General features: G+C 38.3%; 1 protein-coding gene across 1 annotated transcript in view; it reads right to left on the reverse strand.

Annotated features, from left to right (window-relative positions):
* The window catches only part of hydin (HYDIN axonemal central pair apparatus protein), a 61926-nt gene that overhangs the window by 25900 nt on the left and 12189 nt on the right, over positions 1–23837 (reverse strand). Inside the window, 17 exon segments of the mRNA XM_065471465.1 lie at positions 1030–1157; positions 1430–1610; positions 1712–1885; positions 3945–4058; positions 12199–12294; positions 13833–13883; positions 14227–14365; positions 14861–15078; positions 17840–18010; positions 18116–18155; positions 18157–18272; positions 19549–19684; positions 20926–21026; positions 21826–22067; positions 22163–22237; positions 22367–22453; positions 22456–22524. Coding sequence (XP_065327537.1) covers positions 1030–1157; positions 1430–1610; positions 1712–1885; positions 3945–4058; positions 12199–12294; positions 13833–13883; positions 14227–14365; positions 14861–15078; positions 17840–18010; positions 18116–18155; positions 18157–18272; positions 19549–19684; positions 20926–21026; positions 21826–22067; positions 22163–22237; positions 22367–22453; positions 22456–22524 — 2138 coding nt within the window.

The raw sequence follows: 23837 nt of genomic DNA on the forward strand, positions 1-23837 counted from the left end.
TTTGTTTTTTGTGCATTCATCCTCTCCTTTGAGTCCGCATTTGGGTCCACCTTTAAATACAACATGATAACTAGCTGTTTTTACGAATATGTCACTAAATTCATCATATGTGCTGATATTGGCCTTTAAACATAACTCCATGAATATGGAAGATCTTACATCAAGTAAACAATAATGATGGAGAGCTCTGATATTCACACATTGGGGATGACCAATCACTTCTACCAAGTTTTTTTTTTTAAATATATTACTGTGAAAACCAAGAAGTGAATATTATACATTTTTATATCATTATAGAATATAAAAATGTGAATCTAGTGTTTTAGCTATTACTTTAGTATTACATATTATTGTATTATGACTATTATTATTTTAGCCCCACAAGAATAATGACCTCAACATTTCTCAAGTCAGGTTGTTTTGTGAGTAAGTTAGTAATTTTGGCACTTTGTGGCATTATTTGTCTCAAACACAGTCTTCATCCTTCTTTGAAAATGTTTAAGGTCACTAGGACAACACATCAAGTCATGAGTAAATACTATGGGGATAAGCAGAAAATTGCAATTTTCTGTGTAATTCTGCATTGTTGTTTAGGTGAAAGGGGCTTATCAATACACAGATAAGGATTTGGAAAACACTTAAGACAAGGCAGGTCGAAAACAGTAGAGGTGGAGCAGTAATACCTGAAGGAAAGAAATATTACTTGTTAATATGCAGCTTATTTTGTTAATGTGCAACTTCTTCATATATATACAAAACGTTTTATGTGTAGGACACATACAAATCTGCACTAACTGCAGTATGAAGATGAAAATAAACCTTAAAGGTTTCTCAGGACACTGACTTTTGTTCTACCGTTGTAAATACTGCTGGAAAAACAGATTTTTGTTGGTGGTTTTCATTACAAACAAATGTTTGTTAGTTCTCTGCGTGATAATATCAAAACAACATGCTTACAATTACAGGATGTTTATTTTTGTTTTTTGTGATCTGCATATTGTGAGCTGTTCCTAAAATGAATTTATTGACTGTGAGTATGCAGGTTTCCTCCACTGCTCCTTTTCCAACACTAATTTCATTCATGAGCTCCTCTTTGACTCTGTCTGCCTCCACAGCAGTTCTGGCCTGCTGTAACACATCACTGTAACGCTCCTCCTCTGCAAGGGAAATCACAGTGTTGCACGAGCGCAGCAATAAAGAGTTGAATTTGTGTCAGTGCTTATAAGGGAGAACTATAAATCAGCTGAACAATTTGAGCCTGATGCTTTTCAGTAAAATTGAGTTAGAAAGAAGACCAAGGAAACAGATATTTCTAAGGATGATTCAGTTTACTGACAACATCCTTATGAGGCCCAGTAACATGGCTGCAAACTGGTGTAATATGTATTTACATGTAAAATGTGTATACTGTATGAATGGCTGTGCATACGCAGGTTTTGTGGCAAATTCAAGCTGAGCCTGGGAAACACTGCCACTCCAGTCAGTGTGATCTCCTGCAGTAGTAGGAAAGCCACCTGCACCTGAAGCTTCTTCTTAAAAACCTGCGGGATGCCTGGGAAGTAGAGCACCCATAGTAACTGCACCATACTGGCTTCAACATAACCCGGTCACTCACACAAAAGCAACACAGGTAAAAGAAACCATCAACATTCATGTTAAAATAACTTAAATATCCACAATAGAAGCAGTCCAAAGATAAACTCGTCTCAGCGGGAACAACCATGGGACAACCAGGTCTAACCTCATGTTCAAAGTCTGTCATCTGCCCCACTTCCTCCTCATCAGTATCGTCCCCTTTCTCTCTTTCAGGCTGTATACTGTATCTAAAGCCCATGTGGCCAGTATTCCTTAGGATCACATCAGCTTTGCTTACAAGATGAAAAAGCTAGGAGGAAAGGACAAAGATTAAACGGAGAGGGGAAACACTTGTCTGCTTTTTAAAGCGGGCTGTGCCTTTAGTTTCATCATGTCAAGCAGCTTATGGCAAACAGACAAAGTGCTCCACCTAGTGTCCTGTATATTGTGTAGAGCAAACATTTTTTTCTTTTTAGAGAAGCACTGATGATGATGATGATGGCCACCTTTTACATCTTACAGTTTGTGAAAATATCAGAAAGGTGAAAAGATAGAAGGGAAACAAACAAGCAAAAACATAAAACATTTCACAGCTGTACACATGCATGAACAATCAGGGCTGTTTCAGAATCTTCTTAATTATAAATCTGGATAAATACAAGAGAACAACACAGGAGTAAGATAGAGCGAGAGAGAGAGAGACAGCGCAAGAGAGAGAAGAATGCTGAACAGACAGGAAGGTCGAAGAAATGTTCTGCTGAATCGCTATTTCAACTAAATCAAAAATCAATGTGTCCTTGTTTTGAATATCAATGATAACTGGTCCAGATGGCTTGCATACACAAAGAAGGAGTGGAGGTGGTGTGGAAAACTAGGCAGTGACATTTATGTTGTTTATGTGCTTCCTCTCAGCAGTATTTCTAGTGTTAAAAAACAAGGTAAAATGCCAACTTAAACATTCCATCTTTAAACAATCTGTCTTAATGACAATTATCATGCTCTCGCCAGAAAGAATTAACAGGCAACAACAGAGAGAATTTGAATCGGAAAGAGGGAAAATAACCATCAGAGTGAGGAAAAACAAATAATCATAAAGCAAACTTCACCAAGGCAGCAAACAAAATTCATAATGAACAATCACAAACAAATGTGACGCTCTCTCTTTCGGGCTCATCAGTGTTCCCTTTAAAATGGCAGCATGCTACACTCCTCTAAGTTTTGTAAAAAATCTAATTAGTTTTGTCTGAGATATCAGGCGTGACACATGGGTGAGCAAACAGATGGCAACAGAACAACAAGGACAAGGGAAGCAGGATAAAAGAACATCAAGGAGGAAAAATGAACACACAATAATGGAGAGCATCATAAACAAACTCAAATCCATACTCGGTCCTGCGATTACCAGATCTAATGAAATGCAAATTCCATCATTATCAGTGGGATTACATTAACAGAAATATAGAAATATGGAAAATGTAGCTCATAGTTCCACTTTTTAAGGGTACAAAACTACGTTTTTCTTTTTAATATTTTGTGGAACCTTCCTCCCTCTTCAGGTTTGCTGAAGGAAGGGTGGCTGTAGCTCAGGAGGTAGAGCTGGTCACCTACTGATCAGAAGGTCGGTGGTTCCCTGGCTCCTCCAGTCTGCATGTCAAGTATCCTTGGGCAAGATACTAACCCGAACCTGCTCTCCGATGCATCCATTGGAGTATGAATGTGTATGAATGTCGTTAGAAAGCACTAAGTGTAGATAAAGTGCTTGTGAGAATGGGTGTGATTGGGTGAATGAGGCATGTTGTATAGAGTGCTTTGAGTACTCCGTGAGAGTAGAAAAGTGCTATATAAGAATCAGTCCATTTACCATTCAAGGCCCTCACAGAAACCACCCTCTGCTTGCTTAATGGTGGGTTCAACAGCCATTTGCATGCTCTTCAGGAGAATAAAACAAATGAACATGCAAACTATAAGACTTCAAACTTAAATCCTTACAAAGACCAAAGGTAAAGAATAGAAAACTAAGGATGCTCTTAACTAAGAATAAGGAATTGCAACTCGAAACACTGGGTAACAGACCCAGGACCATAGCACTGCGTCACATGTGAGATCTTCTGCCAATGATATAACACTGAAGCAGCTGTCCATAAAAAATTAGTGATCATTCCCAAAGTTTTGGCACTTCCTGTTAATTAGATTTACATCCCTATATTGATGTAAATCTGCTGAAATTGAACCTGAGATTTGGTACTTGCGTAGTGTTATTTTATTTTAAATTGAATTTGCTCAAGCTCAGAGTCTCAGCTGTCCAAATCAAACTGTTATAAAGTAATCAGATGTTAAATTCAGCTGTCAAGTCATCCCTGTATCTGTACCTGCTGACCAAAGCCCAAATGGGTGGGTTCAAGGCTGTAGATGATTATTGATGCTTCTCCTCTGAGAATGATCTCATATAAAGGCCCCTCCTCTACATGGCACTGTGCAACCACCTGAAAACCAGTAGAATAGATTCAGTTATTCATTTTTTTTTTTAAATTCAGTCTCAACAGTGTTTAAAGCCCAGTTTTCCTCGACTTTAGACAAACAACTTGCTTCCAGGTTATTAATCTTTGCAGTCAATATATAGGAAATGCCCTTGTTTTTCTGGGTCGCTAGGCAATACAGCTAATATTTTTACACTGACAAGTATCTTACGTGATTTGATTAATAAATATACCCTGTAGATGAATAAGTAATGAAAATAGTCTTAGATGGAGCCCTTATTGAATTATACATTTACATCTATTCTCCAGTTACTAAAGGGAATATAAATAATTATGGATCATGAAGATTACGCTGAGTTATATAAGACTATTCTATTGTATCAGTACTTAAAAACCAAGGAATATCCACACTGATTTAGCAAGCCAGTATTATATACGGCACAGAGGGAATGACTTGCCCTTTAGCTGCTGGCTTCCTCTGTTCCCTGACAAACTAGAAATCTCAGGGACACCCTGATTTGTTTACGTGAGCATTTGCCTACCTCTTCCACACCCACAGGATAATGTGTGCTGCTATGTCCATCTGCACCAGGCCTGGAGATTACAGGAGATGGCAAGGCAGGTGAAAGTGTTACAGAGGAGAGCGTCTGACTTTCTGAATCGTTTTGCTTCTCATTCTTTTTTCCGAGTAAAAGAGTAAAACAAGAAATCCCTAAAGTTAAATATATTTTTCTTGCAAATAGAGAAAAACTCCACGTTATAACGTTATAAATCACGTTATAAATGGCACATTTCTCAAGAGAGAAAAATAAGAAAAATGAATGATAGACAAAACAAATTTTTTTCAAGAAGAATTCATATTTTTATTTGCAGCTCCATATTTTTATCCTACTGCTCAACTACTGTAGATTTTCATGATTAAGAGTAAAAAACAAATCCTTTTTAACTTATATGGACTCGGTGTGGAAGTGGAGATAAAAGCAGTGATGCTGCACTAAAGCCCAGTATGGCTACAAGGACCATATTTATGATATTCCCTCTCTTTGGCATCTTACAGATCAAAGAGTTAAACCCCCCACACTGTTGATCATTTGAAGCAGCCCATATACTCAGAATTAGGCTAACTAGCAAGGACTTGTACATATGCTCCGAACCAGAAGTAAATTATATAAGCACTGTCTATCAGGTGCATCATTAACACATAATGTAATGCCCAAGTGAGGAAGAAAATCTTCAGCACCCACACCCCAAAGAACTCATTTTGTCTCTCTGTTCTACTCTCTCCTTCCCTATGGGATCAAATTGGGTGCATCCATCAAGTTAATTAAACAGAGTGTTCTATAATTAAGAGGAATTTTAATAGGCAAGCAGCAGGAAACAGGTCAGGATAGATTGCAGTGAAGTGCTGAATAAACATGGATGAGAATGAAAGAGATTTAGTGAGTGAAGCCATCTCAAAGCCATACTGGAGATGTTCTATATTAAATCACTGACCATGGCTACATTATAGCCAAAGGCTATCTATGTGTGTGTGGGAAAGCTTCACTACATGCATATACATGCAAGACACCCTTCAAGTCTGCATGCGCAATTGCTAGAGTGCCAAAGAACGCAAAAGTACTTGTGTGCCAGCTTATAATGAGTGAATGGTAGAGATGCAATCAGCAGGGGGCACTGTTGTATGATCACTGTCATGGACATTGTTTTATGGGACAAGACTGCCTAGGAAATCACAAATTAATACATCCATCATTGTATGATGTAAGACAGAAGAAACACTGTAGATCTTACAAAACATTTTTGGTGGATAAGACTTCTTAAAATCATTTGGCAGCCTGGGGGCAAACAAACAAATAACAAAAAAACCCCTGCTTTTTAAAAATGTGGGCATTCTAAGAAAGAGGTTAAAACTCACTGGTGCGGACAGGGGAACAGATGGTGAGACAGCAGATAATGACTCTGCAAGAGCTCAGCTCAAAACAGAAATAGGACACTCTGACATTCTCGTGTCTGTCTTTTGCTCTTCAATCTATTCTTTCCTTTACGCACACAGTGGGCGTGACTGTGTTTTTCTGGGTTCAGACTACAGAACCACAAACATCTCTTTTTCAGCAGCCCGTCAGGAGACTAAAAAGAGTGAAGGGAAATAAGTATCATAATGAGTTATACTTGTGGACTTGGCTTTAGAGATTTACCACTGATAAACATTACATCTTAAATTGTACATTGACAACTGACAGCTGAGATGGTTTCACTGAAACACCCTCTTTAATTTGATCTTACAGATTTTAAGTTACCTGACTTATTTCCGGAATTGGCGCTCAGTCCTCAATACTACACTCGCATTTTCAGTTAAGTATGTGTGATGTATACGTCTTATATATACGTCTACAACTTCTACGTTTTATTAAAGTTTTAAAAAGTTAAGCTATACCACTAATAGATGACTTTCATCAAGAACATTATGTATATTTACATTAAACTAGAATTGTCATGATTTAGTATTTTAGATTTTTTATGTTGTTTTTTGGTTTTTGTTTCTTTTCAGCTTTAACTCTCTAACTTGTGCTGCAGCACCACTGCAAGTGGGAACTAACTGAAGAACTGGAAGAAAGATTTCTAACACAACTCCACCAATCTTTGATGAAAATTCAACTTGAGAATTTTTGTTAATTATAGAAAAGACAAAAATTGTGGAATGGGACTTCAATATGTCCTTTCTCTCTCCACTTTATTGATCAATAAACTGCACAGATATAATAATAAACAGATATTTAAAATCTTCAATAACTGCAAAGTTCTTACTTAAACGTTGCACATTTATACATTCAGGAGCAACACTGTGAAACCACCTTGCAAATTTTAAGACCAGTATTGTCTCTCTTTCAGCTCAGCTTTGTTTTGCTGTTGTTGTTTGTTGATGTCTCTATCAGCCCCTGTGGGAAATCTGTGACAATTTAGCTGCTAAATGTTCCACTACTGTAACCAGCTATTGTCTAACAGTGTCTACCTGCGGTTTAGTACTGAGCAGGTGTGAGATTTGTTTGTTGAGAACAGCTGCCTCTGGCAGTTGAAAAGGACCGCATGAAAGCAGTGAAAAAAAGAACTGCAGCACTAATTGTTAGGTGCAGGCTGTGTGCAGACAGGAATAGGACCCAAGGTGCAGACTCCGGAGACCAAAGGTGAACTCAAAACAGCTTTAATACTGAACTCAAAAAAGGGTAACATAACATGACTGGAAAAAAATCAAAATAAACTTAAACCAGAGGACTAACAGAACACACACCTAAGTAAACGGTAGATCGCAACAATGACAAACTGAAACACAGGGCTTAAATACATAGAGGGAGCAATCAGGGAATGGGCAACAGGAGGGAAACACAGCTGGGGCAAATCAGAACTGACGAGACAAGGAAGCGTAAACTGAACACACTGAGATAAGACAGAGACCTTCAAAGTAAAACAGGAAACACATAACACAGACTGAACAAAAGACACAGACTCACATGCAGGCACTACAGAGGGAACAGAGACGTGGGACCAGGGCAGACACAGACACTGACTGGACACGGGGATATAGCGGACAGGGGAGACAGCAACTAAGGATTACACAGATACAAACCATGAGACATGACTCTAACAAAAACCCAAAGACTAGAAATTATAAATAATATAATAAACCCAAAAACCCTGGGTCGATGACCCAGGCATCCTAACACTAATGTTACGAGGGGACGGCTAAAATGTGAGCTAAATTAACTACAAATATTAGTAAAGCATTTTCTCTTCACCATGAAGGTTCATCACAATAAATGACCATTTTTCATAATGTTTTTAAAAATTCACTATGGTTACATCATATAGGTACAAGCAGAATTTGCTGAAAACACATCTTTAACTCTACATAAGACTTTTTTTAAAAGTTGCTTGCGTTGTTGTCAAGATTAAGTTCTGTCATTTGAGCAAGATGACTAAAGTTGATACAATATCTTGTACCTTTTTCTCTTACAATACATTATTAATACACAGGCAAAAACAAGCAACAGGTTCTCTAAAATGTTTCAGCTTCCAATTTGACTTCCAGTGTTTCTTGTGAAGTACTGATTGTATCAGAAAGATGGTATTGTTTTCCAGGGCAACATACAGTATCAACATAGCATCACATACGATTTTTCCACCCTGCTCTTCACTGTACAATATGTGTTGTAGAAGACTTCTTTGTTTTCCATGATGACCTTCTGGTAGAATCGTAGAGCATCCTATTTGGGATCATATACTTATGTTTCTTTTCTCTCCAGTTTGTGTATACAGTCATGTGAAAAATAAAGTTTTCACAGGAATCTATTTAGTCTTGTGAAAAACTAATTACATCCCATAATTGAGAGGCTTGAAGAACCACCTTTAGCACCAATAACTTTAAGTAATTGTCTTCTGTATGACTTTACCAGTCTCTTAATTCATGGCAGAGGAAACTACTGGGAAGACTGCCAACTGTCCTAAATGTTTTAACTCGTGAATAATCTTTCTCTTTGTAGAAAAACAGACTTGTTTGAAATTGACTGTATAATCGTTCCCAGATTGATGGGCAGCAGCAATGGTTTCCTGTTTGACACTGTGTTAAAACACTCCAGACCAGCAAACTCCAAAACATTCAGTATTATAGTGGTTTTCACATTTGCTAATGATCAGTGAATCAAGTGCATTTGATTAGCAGCACCTAACTGCTACTTACCCTTTTAATCCCTATGTAAGAAGTAAGGAAGGGCTTAGTTTTTCATAGAACTGTACAGAGTCCTGTAAAAAAGAAAGTTTTTCTCAGGACTGAAATCACCAGCATAGTCACATTGAGTTCAGTCAAATATAACTGCGCATGAAACAGTATAAACATACTGGACATAAGATATGTTATCACCTTGCACAATTACTAATACGTTTCTATAGCTTCACTGTATGCAAAACTGCAAGGAATCTCACATCTGTCAAGGGCATTAAAGCGTTTTTATCACTAAAATCAATAAGAAATAGTTTTAATCTCAAGGCATTAAACTACCTTAATACTTCATACTCTCCAGACTCTTTGCAATGGCAAAGCTTAATCTAATCTAAATTAGTAATGTTGATGGTGGGAAAAATACTCTCACATTTGTCCCTTTTGTGATGTATATTAAGATTCAGTCTTTTTCTGAAAGTTAAGAAAACTATGAGCACTCAAAAAGAAAGTAAAGGTCTACAAAGGGATGTGTTTTTCCAGTGACAACACAAAGCCAAGAGAATAAAAGAAAGAAAAATGCATTAAAGGCTGTTTCTGACCCTTGTTGTCCACAAACAGACAATTAAAACTTGATCAAGGATCTTTATCTTGCCAGTCCTGCTATAAATTTTGGTTTTAACAAAACATGTTTCGAAATAAATGTTACTGCATTAGTTGTGACTGATCAGATAGTTGTTTAGTTGTGCAGTGATCTAATCCATCAGGCAGCTATAGAAAGTAGCTGCAGTACAATGTAAAAGGTGAACTAAGCCTTCTACTTTACTTCTTGCTGGAAAAGAGTTCTCATAGACAGAAAACCTACAGTGTCTGTCTATAGTGTGCTGCCTCCATCTATGAGTGGAATAGATGGATAGAAAACAGTTAGCTCTATTGAAATTCCACTCTCCAAGGGCTGTGGTTTAATTACTGATAGGGATGTAATTAGCTGAACATGGCAAGATAGAGCAAGTTTTGTGTGGGAGAAAGAGACTTTAAAGAGAGTCTGTGCGAGCACAGTGAGGTCTCCATTTAATTAGTGAGACAGCCTGTGAGACGGATTGGTAAGAGAGGCTGCAATCTAAGAAGGAAAGGGTGAGGAAAGAGAGGAGAGAAGGGTGATACAGATTAGGTAGGAAAGAAAAGCACTGACACGAGCATGAAGAGGGGAAAGAGGAAAAGGAAAATTAAAAAATAAGCAATGTAAAGCCTTAAGATGAGGACAAGGACAGAAACAAAACGAAGACGATGATTGAAGGTGATAAATCTTTTAGCCCTATTGCATTAGCTGGTTCAAGGCCATGGATAGGCAGGCTACTTTAGTATTCACAGTTCATTTAAGGGGAGGTAAGCCAAAACCAAGGCTTGAATAAAGTACACAATCAGCAAATGTGTCTTCCCCAGATAATTTATAATGGATTTGGCTTGCAATTCAGAGGGTTAAATGTTAAATGCAGCTACTGGACTGACTCACCCCAATGGGGAGTTTAAAAATATGTTTGAAAACCATTTGGTTCTTGCTCCTGAATCTTGTCTATTCAGTAATCCAATTCTATTTTTGTTCTATAATCCAGTAGCTTTTACAGAGCACAGATGCTTTAGCATCCTGTGGTCCTGCAGCAAAATAACAGAAAAGCCACCCTCATTCTGTGCCAACTCATAAAGAAAAACCTATGATGTAAATTGATAATTCCTAATTTGTAATGAAAGGCTATAATACTTTTTTCTTAACTTTTTTTGGTTATTTTCTTTTTTTATCCACTCATCCATTCATCCACTTTCTTCCACGTATCCAATTTTAGGATCGTGGGGGGGGTTGGAGTCTATCCCAGCTACCACAGGACAAGAGGCAGGGTACACATTGGACAGGCTGCCAATCTGTTTGAGGGCTTAACAGAAAGAGACTGTCAGTCATTCACATTCACATTCACACCTAGGGCTGATTTAGAATCACCAATTAACCTAATCTGCCAACAGCATGTGTTGACTGTGGGAGGAACCCACATAGACACGGGGGAGAACATGCAAACTCAGCCAAAAGGCCCCACCCAGATGGTGGATTTGACCCAGGACCAGAAGTTTCTTCCTGTTACAACTGAGTTTTTTCTTCCCACTGTTACCAAGTGTTTGCTTATGCTGATTATTGGCATTTTATCTGTATTATTGTTGTGTCTTTACCTTACAATAAAAAGCACCTTGAGGTAAGTGTTGTGTTTTGACACTGCATTAATACAACTGATTTGAATTGAATTAAACTGACCTTTTGACCTTAAGTTTGTAAATATTTTATGATTAAAGATAACCTCACCTTGATCAGCAACAACAGAAAAATCATGCAATACTGTTAACACACTGCAGACGTAGGTTAAAATTCAAGTTTTTAACCTGGTACACATCCTGCTTTTTTATATGCTAGAATATATCATATCGTATACCATGAGTTCATCATGCAGTCAACACACTGGCTGAGCAATGCCATGAAAGTACAGAGTACTAATTACTGTCTCTAGAACAGAGATTAAGTGAGCGGGGTATTTCATGTGTGAAACCCTAAGAAGCAGTATGGTTAACTTGAGCAGAGGGACTAACTTGTCAGAGCTGATGGGGGGAAAAAGGTTTATCAAACATAAGCAACTTATACAGTTCAGCAGTGTGAACCAGCACCTTTCTGCATGTAGAAAGAAAATGTGCTAGTGATCAGGCCATGCAGATGCCGAGAGAGAGTAGAGGGAGGCAGCAGGCAATCATCAAACATGATGAGGCAAGGATAAATTTGCGCATACTAAATGAGGTAATTCAAAGTGGCCTTTTAAAGGCATTGTGAGATTATGCTTTATAGAAAATAATTTTAAGTATGCAACTTTGATGAACTGAGATGCGTTTTTAGGGCTTTAATCAATGTTCTTCTACAAGCATGTCATGCAACTGGGCAGTCATCTTGGTAAAAGCTCTGTGCAGTTACTCGGACAGTCATTTTAACTGCCATTGCTAATACTGTAGATCTCTCTTTTATAAAATCTCTGTTTTATTTAATTCTGGGAGTAGGCCGTTACACTATAACATAACAGATACTGCCAATTTACATTTTACAATAGATACTTCTGGAATATAATTATGTGGGACTTTTATTTGCTTAGTCATTATTGTAATGTATTTTCTACTAAAAGTGTCGCTGTTGAATATATATCTGTACAATTATACAGCAATCAGCTGAATAACTTACAGTGTCTGGTTGATAAATGCAACATTTTAATAGTGTGTGGTGTAAATATACCTGATGTTACTATGTCTCTGGTCATCCAGAAAAGCCCAGCAATAGGACACAGGAATCAGGGAGCAGTTGGTCATGGTGATTGGTTTGTGAGTTTGTGTGTAGTTTAACACACAATAAAAATCTACTGTTCTGGAGGAGAAGTCGAGGCCGGGGTAATGGGCTTCTGCGTGCAGCTTCACCACTTCTTGCTGCGTGTGTCCCTGGTAATTTACTTCAAGAAACTGGCAAACACATGAAGGAAGAGAAGAATAGAGTTTTTTTTAACTATGTTAGTAAGTGAACAGAGAATACAGTTTTGTTATTCACAATAGTTCCTCATCTTTTTGTCTTTTTAAACCTTTAATCTCAATAAGGCTACTCAAAGAAAAAGGTTATCCTATAGCTTAGTGAAGGCATGGGTTTTAGATAATTAAAATGGGTGAAAAGAAAAAATAATTGCTGATTTAATTTAAATGTAAACCCAACTGGGGTCAAAACACCCAGGCGAAGAATGAAAATAAATGCACCATGTAAGAAAAAGATTGCATCAAAGTTACCACATCCACAGTTCTTGACTCTCGATCCTTATAGAAAGCTGAATTAAAGCATACCCACACCTCAGCCTGATGTCCATTTCCTAAAACCACAGACTGGAAAAATATATACAGTACTTATAGGACTAATATGCATTTTGATATATTCATCAAGATAATGCACACTTCTTTTTCAGAGTATGGTCTTGCAGTTGGAAGAAATAAAAATAACTGAATCGTGCTTTTGTTGCTTACTTTAAACAGATGACTCTTACACCACAGGTTCATAGGCCTTTCACAAACCTTTACACACTTTTTTGTAACATTTATTGTGATTCTGCCATGGGAACCAAACTTGTCAACAATATTCATCTAATCTACAGCTTCACTCAGACATGCCAGGTGTTTGAAAGCCTCAAGCTTTTTAATGAGCTCACCAAATTTGTGCTATAATAATGAAAATAAGGACATTCTGTATGCAATATCTGACCTTAAATTCACTGATCATTACTGAAAAGGGGAATTCAACAAAACTATATTTCATATTTTTCAATTTAGAGTTTATCAAAACTTAATTCGGGGTTAGTGCCAAAAAACATCAGTGATGTTACACTGTCAAATCTCTATTTGTTTAATTTGGGGGCAACTGTCTTTAAGGGCACATACTGCGTTCCAAGAATATCAAAATACAGTAGACTCACTTCTGCACAGCAAACTTCACAAACAGATATGAATTACGAAGCGTTAAAAGAGTATTTAGATATGAGCAATAACACAAAATAACATTAATCTGAGTTAAAGGTATGATACAGATAAGTACTGTCATGGTCCCTGTGCCTCCCCGACCAGCCCAGTGTGGCCACAAGTGTTTGTTGTTTTTCTCTCTCTCTCTCTCCTACCTGTCTGCCTGGGCGGAGCTGTGTTTCCCCCAGCCTATTGATCCCCGGGACCCTGGTGTTTCCCCCCCTTCACGTGTACATAGCGCACCGGAGTGATTAATAAAGTATTGTTGAACCGTGCTACCTCAGTCTGCGCCTGAGTCCGTCCACCACCGTGACAAGTACAGCTAAATGATTAAACAGCATGTTTCAGCAAAAATGGAATCATTAAAACTGTACTTGATGAAATTAGAAATAAAAACAACCAAAAAACAACAATTTGTACTCTATACTGCGGTCTCCTGGGGTCTCGCACCGAGAGAAAGGTTCTATAAGTGAGAGTTTTATGGAGACAGGCAGAGAGGATACATTCTTTAGAATCAGCTTCTCGTATAGGGGCAGCAGTCTCTCTCCTTTGACCTGTAACACACAGAAACTTTTTAAATTAAGTGAACAACAACAAAGAGACGTGTCTGAAGCACAGGTATTAAACTGCTGCAGTTTGAATTATTAACAGTTAAAGGTTGGTTAAAAATAATCAAAATGTTAACAGAAATATACATAAAGGAGGCAAATGAGATTAACATTCATATGTATGAGAGCTGCAGTTTATGGGACCTTTAATGATTGTCCACATAACCTTTAGACAACATTTAAAACAGTTATGGGATGCAATCATAAAAGCATTGCAGAGTATTACAAAAATATGCTTTAAAAAAATATACTAAAAATGCAATGTTTGGTATTCTTGCTCATGACTAACCTTCTTCATGTAGAAGTTGCTTTGAGGAAAATGCTGACTAGTGGAGCTACGAAGTGACAAATAACATCCACAGACATGATCTTCTCCTGGTAGCTCCTGCACCAACAATAGCGTAGCACGCTTGATGCTCACGTACAACCTGGGAAACCAAAAAGAAACAGTCTGTACATGTAATACATGCAGCATCTGTTCTAACGCACAGATTGGCTATGATTATTCACTTTTAGGACATACACACAAACAGTTTCACCTTAGCACAGTCTGAAGACACTGTGAGCTGGAAAAAGCTCTCAGTATCACAGAATGAGGCTGACCATCTTTCTGCTGGAAGGAATTACTCCACGTCTTGGAGCATCTCTAGGTTTAGGAGTTGAGAAAGGAGGTAGGAAACTCTGGCTAGGCAAGTTTCCACCTTTGTGGGTTTTTGAAGTGGGTTGTGAGTTATCAATATTCCTGTACATCCGGTGTACTCGCATGCCAAGGTTGAAGAGCTTGAAGTGATACTGATATGACTCATGGCTTACAAAGCAAAAAGAGCTCAAGGCAGATTCTTGGTGTCATATTATTCACTTCTGCAAAAGGACTTCACACTAAGTCAAAATTGAATCTGTGAAAATGAAATAGTGATTTCTACCTGAAGTGTGTGCCTAGGTCGAGGCCGGGACGAAAAGGTCGGTCAATGGCAACTGTAGTTCCAGTGCCAGTGGCACAGAGGAGGACAGTGTGCGCCTGACTGTCCTGTATAAAGATCTCCAACTTGCCTTTGAACTGAATCGTGTCCTTCAGGTGTGCCACAACCTTGAGCTCCAGCTGGCCCCATGGCAGTACAGCTGCCTCACTGGACTCAACACACTAAAAGGACTCTCTGGTGGCCTAAGGAAACATAGGAGTTATAATCTGAGTCAACTTACAGTGTGAACCTGATGAGCTGAGGTGTTACCACAGAAAGCCTCACCTAGAAAAGAGGGGCAGTGCGGTCCTTCCAATAGCTCTTTCCATCACTGAAATGTGATGCTTGAAAATATCTCCCCTGTGGGGGCGTTTTCTATAACTGTGTGGCACAATGCTATTGAGATCCTTGAGAGATAGATGTGTATATCATATAGCTGAATAATCACATCACCACTTCAATGCGGCATGAGATCCTTGAGTTGGAAATAGAGCAGCAGCTCTTTGCCTGACATATAGTAAGTAAGACAAAACATATCCCTACTCTGAGGAAGGGTAATGTGTGGATGCACGTTAAATAAGACAAGTGTAACTTATGCTAAAATCTGTTATAAAATACACAGAGATATAAACAGGAGAATAGCTTTTAAAATAGAGCTGCTGCAACACAGCTATATATATTTATTTTATTTCGCAGCTTTGCGGATTGTTCGATTGCACTTTTCCAAATAAAGACCAGTGTAATGAGAAAACAGACGTAAATCTAATAAATCTCTGCAGTCTTTAAACACAGCAGATAGCTTTTCATTGTGCTCAGCGTAGTGTACATATATCTGACCAAGCAGTGGTCGAAATCGCAATCAATGTTCTATACAGAAGCTCTGCTGATCTATGGTTGGAGCATAAACTTTTAATTGGGGTTTTGAAAATGAGCTTCCTATTAATGCGGTGAAGCTTGGGTGCTTTCACTGCCTTATAGGACAACAAAGTAAATCGGTGCTTAAAAATATTTTCACTCAAACTTAAATATAAAGCTTTCACTACATTTTGACATTGAAAGCCACCTTCTCAAGGGAAAAAGTTTGAAGGAGAGATGATACGTATGAGGAAAAATGTCAAACAGCCAAAACTTGACCAGTGAGTGACTTTGGAAGTCACAGATCACTTTCTCAGCATTTGTACAATCGAGGAAAGAGGCTGCTGAAAGCTGGCTTGGACCGGGTCGATACCAGGGTGATCATGGTAAAGGGGTGGGTGGAGTCAAAAAAGGAGAAAGAGCACAGGGTTGACTCCCCTGGGTAAGGAGCAAGATGACTGGAATCTCAATAATCACATCAAACCTGCTGCATCACACAGCTCGATTAGCATTGATTGCTTTTAAATGCAGCACAAGGCGGAAGGGTTTAGAATTCTGATTTGTGCTGTATGGTCTGCTGCTTTCAACAGTGCATAAAAACTTAATAAATCCTGTATTGATGGTGCAGTGACTACTGCCAGCCAAATCTCATGTCAAACAGTAATACAGAGCGACAAAATCGACTGTCAAAAAAAGCAGCAAACTCAAAATTAATATTCTGAGTTTTAATAACGTTTCTCTTTCAGTTGTCCAGTTCTTATGTAAGATTCACTGACAGGAGAATTTAAAAAAACATGAATAAAAGTCTGCTTATGTAAGGGATTCTCCAGGAAAGCAAATGTGTTCATGTGCAGCCTGCAGTGCTCACACAATTCTTCACTGCCTGTCTGAATGGTTCTACACCATATAAGATAACAGAAGGCCAGGATGATTGAGGAATGAAGTCGTTCCCACGGATGGTCACTTAAATGACAAGACAGACTAGGTACCTTATGCAATATCCCCACGATCTTCTGTCATCAGGTCTATTTGTGTGGTTCTTTGCCAGCCTATTGAGCGGGACGTAATGTAATTCTAGGAGAATCTGCATCGATTGATGCCTGAGAGTGCAGAGGAGAAACTCCTTTCCTCAACACTGCCTTAGAGGAGAGGACAGGGTCACAAAACTGCAGTTACACAGGGGTTTGCCTGTGTGTGTTTAAAATTGTGCATGTGGATGGTTGTGTCTATGTCAGCTTTGGAAGTATTGAGGTACAGTTCCAGTCACAAGTTGGCTCCCCGTGGATATCAGGCAACGCTGATATGACAGTACGTAGGGAGGGAAGAGCTTTCAGAGAAAAGTGAAACACTAAATATGATAAACTGTGGCTTTCTGGTTGCCATAAAGTTTAGTGTTTCATTTACCATGAGTAAGCACTATAAATGTATGCAAGTGGAACATAACCATTTTAGTTTACAAGGCTTTTAAGACCTAGAAAATCAAACGTAGTTAATGCGGAAAATGTCTTAATATGTAGGTAACAGCTGATAACACTGAAGTACCATTTGAAGAGTGAGAGATAGAAGTGGAAGTCTGGTATACAGCATGGGTTAATCTACTATTTGTGCACAAATGTTACAATATCCAAAAGCGAGGCTCTATGAGTTGATCATTAAAACTGTTCTACACTGACAAAATATGTCACCATTTGACTGGTTTATAATGTATATATAATGTTTATAATATATTCTCCTGTGGTAGGACTAAAATTGAAGTGGCAGCTAATTATTTCAAAAGCTAACAAAGCAATTAAATCATCAGCTCATTAATTACATATCCAATTGGACTGAAAATGAATTAGTCACAGGAGCTAAGGAAGACAGAAAGCCAGTACGTGAACTGATAGATGACTGGAGAGATATGTAGTAAATCCACTCTTAAACCTGGATAACGCTGCTTTTTTTTTTTCCAGATGTTTACTGTATGCTTCCAAATGCTGTAGCATCCTACTATGAGATGTGAGCTCTAATAAAGTTGTGTTGTTTTGTTTTAAAGTGTATAAGAGTTTTTAAATCAATTTTTAGTACATGTCTGCCCACCTATGCCACAAATTCTAGTGTCTGTATCATGCTAGTAGTAAAGTGAGCTGGAATAGGTGACTGGGTATACAGGTGCAGGGTTTTGGCAATGCTCTTCAGAACTGGGATTTTGCCAAAGCTCAGCTGTGTGCTTTGGATGTGAACTACTGGTCCCTGTCCAATATATGACAAGGCCACCTCCTGGAACAGAACAGAAATAAACAAGGATCAAAGAATAAATATTATGTCTGTATTCAGATATCAAACATATTTAACTTAGAGTCCAACACAAACACTTCCACTGACCAGGTATGGCTGGAGGCTGCTGAACACAGCAATTCATAGAGAGCTTTCCAACAGTCTTAGCTAGGAGACACACAGAAAGCTCCTCTGAGCTGCCTGGATGAATCACTCTTCTAGGTGCAGAACTGCTTAAAAGCAGTGATGGATTCTCCTCATTTTCCTGAATACAGAAAAAGAAAAAATTATACATTTTATGCAGCCATAGTGCATCAAATGTAATTATGGAACTTGCCTCCATGCATGGGATGAAACATTTGTGACTTGGAAAGGAAATCCACAGTCCCACCTAGTGTTCATCACTGCTGTATAAACAGATAAAGCACAGTAATGGATAATATGAGGTCAGCTTTTGTTGTCTTTTAAACACTCATTTGTCTCAAAAATAATTTCTTACTTAGCGACAGTGTGGCAACAGCTTATTTAGGTATGCATTTATGTATACCGACAACCTGCTCAAGATCAAACTGAACATCAGAAAGAGGAAGAAAGAACATGGTATGGTTGTTGGTGCCAGGCGAGCTGATCCAAGTATTTTAAAAACTGCTGCTCTGCTGGGATTTGCCCACACGATCATCTCTAGGGTTTAGAGAATGGACCGAAAAAGAGAAAATGTCCAGCAAGTAGCAGTCCTCAATGTGAATATGCTTTGTCGATGCCAGTCTCATGTTCAATGGGGTGAGTACCCGAATACAAGATAGTTGGCTGGCTCGTCTGATGATTCTCAATTTCCACTGCAACATTCTGATGTATCTGTATCAAATGCTCAGGCTTTTGAGGATATTTTCTTAGTCCACTTTAGGCCCCTTACTACCAAGTGAGCATCATACTCAACACCACAGATGCTACTTGAATGTTATTGCTGTCCATCTCTTTATCCATGTTCTCATGGCTGCCTCTAACATGATAAGGGCCAGTTCTATTGCAATCTGCTAATAAAGTGGCCAGTGAGTGTATTTCAAAAATAATTGATGAATACTAAGGCTTAAACAAATCAAAAAAAGATATCTTCAAAGTAGCACTTTCACACATCACCAAAGCTCAGTAAGGAAAGCGAGGACAAGAAGATGTGTCCCCATTACTCACACTGTAATTACATTAAGACAGAATCTCTTCAGTCTGGACAAGAGTGACAATTAGAGCAACCAATAAGTCATTAACTATGTTTTTGGCAAGCTGTAAGACGATCCTTTAAACAAATGAGATATAATGTTTTTGTTACTGAGCTTATGACGATTTTCTTCACCTTTAGAAAAAGCCAGTTAGTTTATTTTCACATTTTCAGTCTTTATGCTAAGCTAACTGTCTCCTCGTTCCTACTTCATATCGACTGAAAAGGAACATGTATGCTCTAATTCACTTCAGTTCTTAACACAGACATGTAAACTCTATAAATCCAATTTTTTTTTTTTTTTTGTAGCTGCATGGATCTGTCCAACCTGATCAAGCATGCCATAGCAGGCGGGCAAATTGCTAGAGCTGGTCAACTGCACTTTCTGTTTATAGGGGTAATTGAGGAAACATCTTTGAAAGTCCAGCACTGGAGTATCCACCACAATCTCAGGCACAACAAACCTATCAACACAGACAAAAAAAGAGAGTCAGACAAGTAGAAGAAAAACAGCGAAATGGGTGGAGAAGAAAAGATATGAAGAGTATTTATGGACCAAAAAGTAATTGCACGGCATCATGCCAAAACTCTATTAATTAGAATGAATTCATAAAAGTATAATGACGGTGATTGCCGTGAGGAAGTCAGATTGCCACTGCCCTATTCTGAATGATGATGCAGGTGACATTCCATTGTATTATAATGCAAATTAGCTTCTGAATATTTAACACATCCTCCACTGATTTGCCGACACCTGCATGCAAGTTCAATGGACCACATTCACAACTTGTCAAAGCATCAGAACATGCAGACAGCTGAAAGCACAGCAGATTACTGGCAGAGAAAAGGTACTTTATTTGAGAAAAAAGGATGATAGAAGAGTTTGTTGCAGGCATTTTGGGTACCACAGTGTATATAATTGTATACTTAAGTACATATATGTAGTAGGTGTCATGTGGCAGATTAAGGCTCTATTACAGTCTATCATGTAGTTTACAGTTTACAGAGATCTTTTGTTCCCTTGTTTGAGTTCTGTGTGTATAAGTCAGGTGAGGGGCAGCCAATCAAAAGAAAGTGGGCTTTTACAACTAACAGGTTTAACAGCAGAGAATCTAAAGTGCTTTGTTTGGCACAGATAGTGAACTAGTGAGCTACACGATGGTCCAATATAACTTAAATATTTTTAAAACTGTGAATGATTCAAAGCTCTTCTAGTGGAGTTCCAGAATAAAATAAATAAATAAAATAAAACAAAGATTGAGCTGGTAATGAGTGTCACAAGTCCCTTTTTAATCTATAATGACAAATAAATGTAGATGAGTAAAAAGTACAGTATATCAAGGTAATCGTAGATAATTTCATTGAATTTGTGTGTCATATTCCCCACCCGAGACACCATTACAACACTGCTTTCTGTCAAACATAAATTTCCAATCAAACTCTAATTTTCTAAGAAGTTGTATTCTATTTTCCTTTGGTAGAGGGATGATGAATCATTGTTATTCATTCTTTTTTTTTATTGAGTATCTTTTCAAATGAAACAGCCTCAGGGCACAAAAGCAGAAATACAGGAGGGTACAGGATGTTTACTTGGATTTATTTTACCACAAGTTGAGGCATAACAAAACTAACTTCAGCAACTGAACGTTTGAGTAAGTTTGCACATTCAACAGACTGTGTATGTTCACATGTAAATGTGTCTAACCTAGCCTCCATAGGCAAAGACAGCATTTCCTCCCTGACACCGTCAACATCCACTACTAGCACCGGCCTGTGTGTTCCAACAGTGTTGGAGCACAGCGTCACCTGTACACACATGATGATGATGATCATGAAGCCATTTATTTGTCATTTGCAGTTCCCTGCAGCAAATGTGGACCTCTTCCGACCATACATACAATACCCAAACATCACATCGGGTAGGCAGGTCAGAACAGGTAGCGTAAAGAAAAACAATGAAATGTACAACAAAATAGGGAGATGGAGGAGAGAAAAAGAGAACTCTTCTCATACTGAGCTCCTAGTAGGACATCAGTATGAGAACAGAAAAGAAAAAAACTCCTCAGCACAAAAAGCACATGAATCTTCACACCATAACACCATGAAAACACATCACAGGCAACAGGGGTGGGTATAAGGTGAGAGTTTTCCGGTGTAATCAGCAGCATCTGGAATGCATCATGCATACACACAATGAGGCCAGGAAGACCAGTACAGGAGAAATACAAGAAAACCAGTGTCTAAAGTTAAAAGGAAAGAAGTTAAAGTTAAAAAAAATTTCACCTTTAGCTTTATAGTGTTACCCATTATTAACAAAGCAGCTTGATAAAGATGCGGATGGAACTAACTAGGTCAGCTTTCTTGTGTTAGCATAGCAAGTCTTGCCGAGACAAGAGGCCTGCTTCTGTCTGACTGGTAAAAATGCCCTTCCCTGTGGTTTGTCAATACAAAATCTAGTGATGTGTGCTGTGTTCATGGTGCACTTTGAAAATGTTTATAAACTTGGTAATCCATGAGCTAATGTTGGCTGCATTGTTGCACTATACCATTATACTAAAACTGGTATGCTAGCTCTGGTCTCTGATTAATTGTTGATTAATTGTACCTTAATGGATTTATGTGACACAGTACGGACTGAGCCTGCTGCCGGGCAGATCGTGAATTCCACAGGCCTTGAACGAAGATCTCCAGCAGTATGACCTTGCCAATTTTTTCGTGACTCATCAGAAACCTTTCTAAATAAGCTAATACTAGGCGAGGCCTGACCATCTCCCCAGACATGCAGGATGAAGTTCACGGGCACAAAGGAAGGGTTGAAAAGGATGCACACAAGTGTTTCTGGGAAACCTATGTAGAGAGAGAGCCAATATGAGAAAATATGAAGATATTAGTCTATGTTATCATGCACGCAAGGATAAAATCCAAGGAATAATGTAGCATACCAAAGGCTACATCCCCAAAGTCGAGCTCTGAAACATCAAAGTGGATTGTAGGACAGATTACACAGACAAAGAAACCTTGAAAAGAACAAGATGAAAAATCTGAAAATAGGTACAGAGAGGGTAAAGGATCCATGAGTCAGTTTTTCCACGTGCTTTGTTACATGTAAATGTTCTGTCAGAGCAATGGCTCCATTCCTTGCCAGCTTTACCTAAAGTTGAAGGTAAGTGGTTGAGGCTGTCCTGTCACAGCTAGCAGCAAGTCCTCAGAAAATGAACCCAAAATCCGACTGCAAAGGTGACTTCCACAGTCTGGCACTCCCAGAGGGAACAACACAGCGGAGAAACGGCGGCCAAAATCAGCCCTTTATTCGACAACTGCAACTGGAGAAGAAAGATTTCCTGTATAAGCTATACTCAGTCAATAAGAGTTTGCAATATATTATCATAAAACTCAAAATGAAGTGTGTGTATTAATGTTGAAACAGAAGAGTAAATATCCAACAATGATCATATAACTACCAGATGTGTTTTATGGAGTACATCAACAGATAAACGATGGTACGTGGTATCAGCTGTGTGCATAAAAAGTGGCAAAAGAAAACCTGCAGATGATTTTATTACACATTGTTGCTGACTGGCAGAAGAACCACCTTGCAGTATAATAAACTATAACCACAGAGGCTAACATAACGTTGCATCTGCAGCGTTATACATACATACTAGCAATTTTATAAAGGAACATAAGTGTATGCAGCTTATGTCTTACAAATGCTTATGGTATGATCCACACACGTAAACGTAAATGATTTACAAATGCGGGCAGTGATTTGTGTGTAACTTTTGAGGACTCACAAGCACGTGCTACAATCCACGCACAAAAACGATGCAGTCTGACCACACATCAAACTATTTTACAAATGTGTATACCTAAACCTGAATGAATATTTATAATTTACAGACATTGTGTTACATTCAGCTTTACAAACTGGATCACTTTCGCTTTCAAAAAGCTTTCTGTGCATACAAATGCCTAACAATATATTTGACATTACTCTCGCTCACTTACAAAACCTTAAATACGTGTGAGGAAATCTCCTGATACACACAGATCACGTTGCATGCCCAAGTGGGGTTTTAAGACAAATTTCATGCTGTCAGCTTCGCACTGATCCACAAATGTAAGCTCTGTTCATGTGCTAGTGTGAAACTGGGACATCTGTGCTTCCTCTGTCCTGTGGGGGTTTTTTCCCCAATTAAACTGGGCTTTTCTTCTTCTAAATAAACAGAACACCCTTCTACTAGAAAACATAGATTTACCAATTACAGATACTACACGGTGGGCTATAAAGGTTAACATATGGCTAAGCTGCTGCTACTTGCTGCTTGAAAACTGAGTCAGACCTCAGCTGCAGATGGTTGAACACATTGTACATCACTGTGGATCATACTCTGAAGTGACTAAATACTAACTAATCTCTGCATAATTTGAATATAGATATAATCCAGGTAATGTGAAATAACACTTTGATGTTAATCTTAGCATTCTCTAATAACAGCAGGCTAACATTAATGTTAGCTTAATGACTAATCCTGAACATCTCAGGATGTAGCAGCAGCTTATTTAAACCATATGTTAACCTTTACAGACTACTGTGTGGTGTCTGTAATTGGAAAA

Source organism: Pelmatolapia mariae, linkage group LG7 (assembly GCF_036321145.2).
Source record: "Pelmatolapia mariae isolate MD_Pm_ZW linkage group LG7, Pm_UMD_F_2, whole genome shotgun sequence".
In the NCBI taxonomy this organism is placed as follows: domain Eukaryota; kingdom Metazoa; phylum Chordata; class Actinopteri; order Cichliformes; family Cichlidae; genus Pelmatolapia; species Pelmatolapia mariae.